Source organism: Sceloporus undulatus, chromosome 3, assembly GCF_019175285.1.
Source record: "Sceloporus undulatus isolate JIND9_A2432 ecotype Alabama chromosome 3, SceUnd_v1.1, whole genome shotgun sequence".
In the NCBI taxonomy this organism is placed as follows: Eukaryota; Metazoa; Chordata; class Lepidosauria; order Squamata; family Phrynosomatidae; genus Sceloporus; species Sceloporus undulatus.
Window position 1 is genome coordinate 275,385,484 of NC_056524.1, and position 3,348 is coordinate 275,388,831.

General features: G+C 59.5%; 1 protein-coding gene across 1 annotated transcript; it reads left to right on the forward strand.

Moving 5' to 3' along the window:
* Positions 1 to 1,621: 1,621 nt before the first annotated feature.
* LOC121926015 (leucine-rich repeat-containing protein 15-like) lies at positions 1,622 to 2,728 on the forward strand. Its single transcript, XM_042458569.1, has one exon. The coding sequence runs from the start codon at positions 1,622 to 1,624 to the stop codon at positions 2,726 to 2,728; it is 1,107 nt and encodes a 368-aa protein (XP_042314503.1).
* The last annotated feature ends 620 nt before the right edge of the window (positions 2,729 to 3,348 follow it).

Below are 3,348 nucleotides of genomic sequence, written 5' to 3' on the forward strand. Positions count from 1 at the left end.
CCCTTTTTTATCAGGGAAGGCGCAGAGCCGACAGAGCAGGCGGACCCCCTTCCTCCATTCTCCCAAACTCTGCCAGTGGGCAACTCAGAGGAGGAGATGCCCAGTCTCTCTGAGTATGGCAAGAGCACCCTCCAACATCTCAAGGGCCTCCACAAAGGGCCTGGAAGGTGGAAGAGTGAAGCGTGGGTTTCCTTTGACCCTCCGAAAGTGTTGGTTGACCTGAACCACTGTGGGTCCAAACAACAGGAAAGAATTTCCACCTAAATATGAGGAAGGCTTATCATAGATCATAGAGTTTGAAAGAGACCACAGGCCCTGATCCAGTCCAAACCCCTTCTTCTGCCATGCAGGAACTCTCATCAAAGCATCCCCTTTGACAGATGGCCGTCCAGGCCTTGTTTAAAGACTTCCAAGCAGGAGACTCCTCCACTTCTTCTTGCCAAGAGCAGCTGTTTCATTGGGGATTTTTTAAATAAAGAGTTAGAGTTAGAGAGCCAGTGCCGCAGCCTTTCCAGTGTTGGACTACAGTTCTGGAAGCCAGGGTTCAAATCCTTGCTCGGCCATGGAAAACCTTGGGGCCTTGGGCAATTCACATGGCCCATTTTACATGCCTCGAGGTGCACTTTAGCAAGATTTCTGCATTGTCAGGGGTTGGGTTAGATGACCTTAGCATACCATCTCCCTCTATAGCTCTATGAAACGTTGCTTTTTAATTGGGGAATGGCCCCCAATGGTCCAGGCTGAGGCGGGTATCTGTGCTTTTAAAGGATTGTGGGGTGGGCGCAAAACTAAACAGTGCAGCTTTTAATGCCAATGAAATCTGAGGATGTTGGGTTCTTCCAGCCCAGTTCAATGCACCCTCTTGACAAACTGGCCTGATGTGGTTCTGCAAAATCTCTGCTGGTGTGAGCAACACTCCAGGTTATGTGTGCGTGTGTGTGCGAGTGCAAGAGAGGCCCAGCTGGCAGAAGGGTGTCAGGATTACAAGAGACAGTGGCTGGAACCAGGGCAGAGAGAGAAGGGCCGAGGTCCCCCCATCAAAGCCATGGATGGTTGCGCTAGGTCTGCTTTGCCACTTCCTTCCATGCTGTCCAGTGCTGTTTCTGAACGCTCAGGCTGTTCATGGTATTAGGCCTGGCAGCGATCTCTGTTGGCAGCTCTCCTTGCTTGCATGAAACCATTGCATGCCTCCTCCGCCGTCTTGAGAGCTCCATAAGTCCAGCCGGCCCTGCTCTGCTGAGCTTTATCCCTCTGCAAAGAGGACTGTGGGTCATGTTCCCCTGGGGGTCCACCCTCCTGCCTCCACTGTGGCTGATGGAGGGAAGGAGTGTGGTGGGGAAGGGGAGGTCCACCAGCTGCTGGTCTGGAAGCGTGGTGGAAGACCAGGGGCCTTCCGCTTCCACTGCCAAGAGTTTCACCTCCAGTCTGTGCTCTATTTGCAGGCCCCATGGATCTAACTGGCACGCATTGCTGCCTGGTGCCTTGCTCCTCTGGCGGGGGTCCTTGACCCTGGCCTGGCGGGAGCCCAGTGCCAGAGGGATGCTCCTGCTCCAGGACCCGCCCAGGTGGATGTCTCCGGCTCTCTCCATCTTGAAGATGCCCGGCCCGCTGCCCGCAATGCATGAGCCTGCAAGTGGTCAACACCCAGATTGAGGAGCTGGGCGAGCGCTTTGGGAACGCTTCGGCGCTCATTGCGGTGCGGATAGGAAGAAACAGCCTCTCCGGCTCAGCCCCGGTGCCTTCCTCCACCTGGGATCCCTCGCGCTACCTCAGCCTGGCCAGCAACCGGATCCGGGAGCTGCCCTTGGAAGTCTTCCAGAGCCTGGGCCGCTGGGTCCCTCCTGCTCTCGGGCAACCAGCTCCAGCGCCTCCACCCAGCCCACTTCACCCAGCTGGGCAGCCTCAAGGGCTGCCAGCTGCAGGGGAATGCGTGCAGGTCGTCCACCGGGGGGCCTTCGGCCAGCTGACCTCCTCACCAGGCTCAACCTGGGCAAGAACCGCTTGGCACGCCTCCGCCCAAGGCCTTCGCCAGCGCTTCGCCGCCTCCAGGGTGCGCGCCCTCTATGAGAACCAGCTGTCCGAGGTGCCGCTGGGGCCTTTGAGTCCCTTACAGAGCTCCAGGAGCTGGCCTGCACCAAACCAGATCCGATGGCTACCTGCCAGGCTCTTTCTCTGCCAACCAGAAACTCAAGAAGCTTCTTCCTCTCCCACAACCGGATCGCGGTCCTCCCAGAAGGTCTCCTCCTGGACCTGCCAGAGCTCTCCCGGCTCTCCTCTTTGGAACGTCCTCCAAGAGCTGCGCCCCGGGGACCTTTGGGGCCGATGCCTGGCGCTGAGGAGCTTGGCTCTACGACAACCAGTGTCCACTCTGCTGGCACCTCTTTGCCAACCTGACCCAGCTGCGGCTGCTGGTCTTGAGCCGGAACCAACTGCACTCATCTCCCCTTCCACCTTGGCTGGCCTGGGCGAGCTCCTGGAGGTTTCCCTGCCACCAAACCAGCTGCCCACCTTGGTGGGGGAGCCTTCCGAGGCCTGGCCAAGCTCCAGAACGTCTCCCTGCAGAACAACGGCTCCAGTCCCTGCCAAGAGGCCTCTTCCAACACCACACTGGCCTGAAGACCCTCCAGCTGCAGAACAACTCCCTGGAGACCCTCCCCGTGCCTCTTCAATCGGTCTACACCACCTGCGCGACGTCCGACTACCCGACAATCCCTGGCGTTATCTGTGACGCCCATGCTCCAGGCCCTGAGGATTGGCTGCAGGGGAACCGGCCTGTCTTGGAAGCAGCCAACCCCGCTGTGCCTCCCCTCCCCAGGTGGAAGGCAGCCCATTTGGGAGGTGGAGGAGGGCTTCTTTGGCTCTGAGACACTGGGTCACTGAGTGGGGGATGCCCACCTCTGGGGCAGACAGTGAGCCTCTCCTGGGACCCCCCAGCCAGAGACCCTTTTGCACCCATGCACACCCCGTCCCTCTTGGACATGGGCTGCAGTGCGGGACCTTGGCAAGGCCCCTTGGGATTGGCCACCGACCTCCCAACCTGGGGTTTCCCAGGCCGGGGGGGCCTTTGGGGCCTGACGCGCACCCAGACGGGGTGGTGGTCACCCTGCCTCGTTGGGCTGTGCCTTTGCTGGCGTTCGTTCCTTTGGTGGCCCTGTCTTCTTGGCTACCGACCGGGATGGGCCCCCGCGTTGTGCTTCCGGCTCACCCGGCCTGTTTGACCTTGCAGGGGTTCCCTTCTGTTTTGCCATTCCTTCTCCGCCGCTGTCCCTCTCCACCCGTACTTAGTGGACCCACCTTGGTGCCTCTGCTCTGGGAAGGGAACACCTGGATTCCTCCCTGTGTGCGTCT

Coding starts and splice junctions, on each gene's coding strand:
- LOC121926015 (XM_042458569.1), top strand. CDS start 1,622: ATGAGCCTGCAAGTGGTCAACACCCAGATTGAGGAGCTGGGCGAGCGC.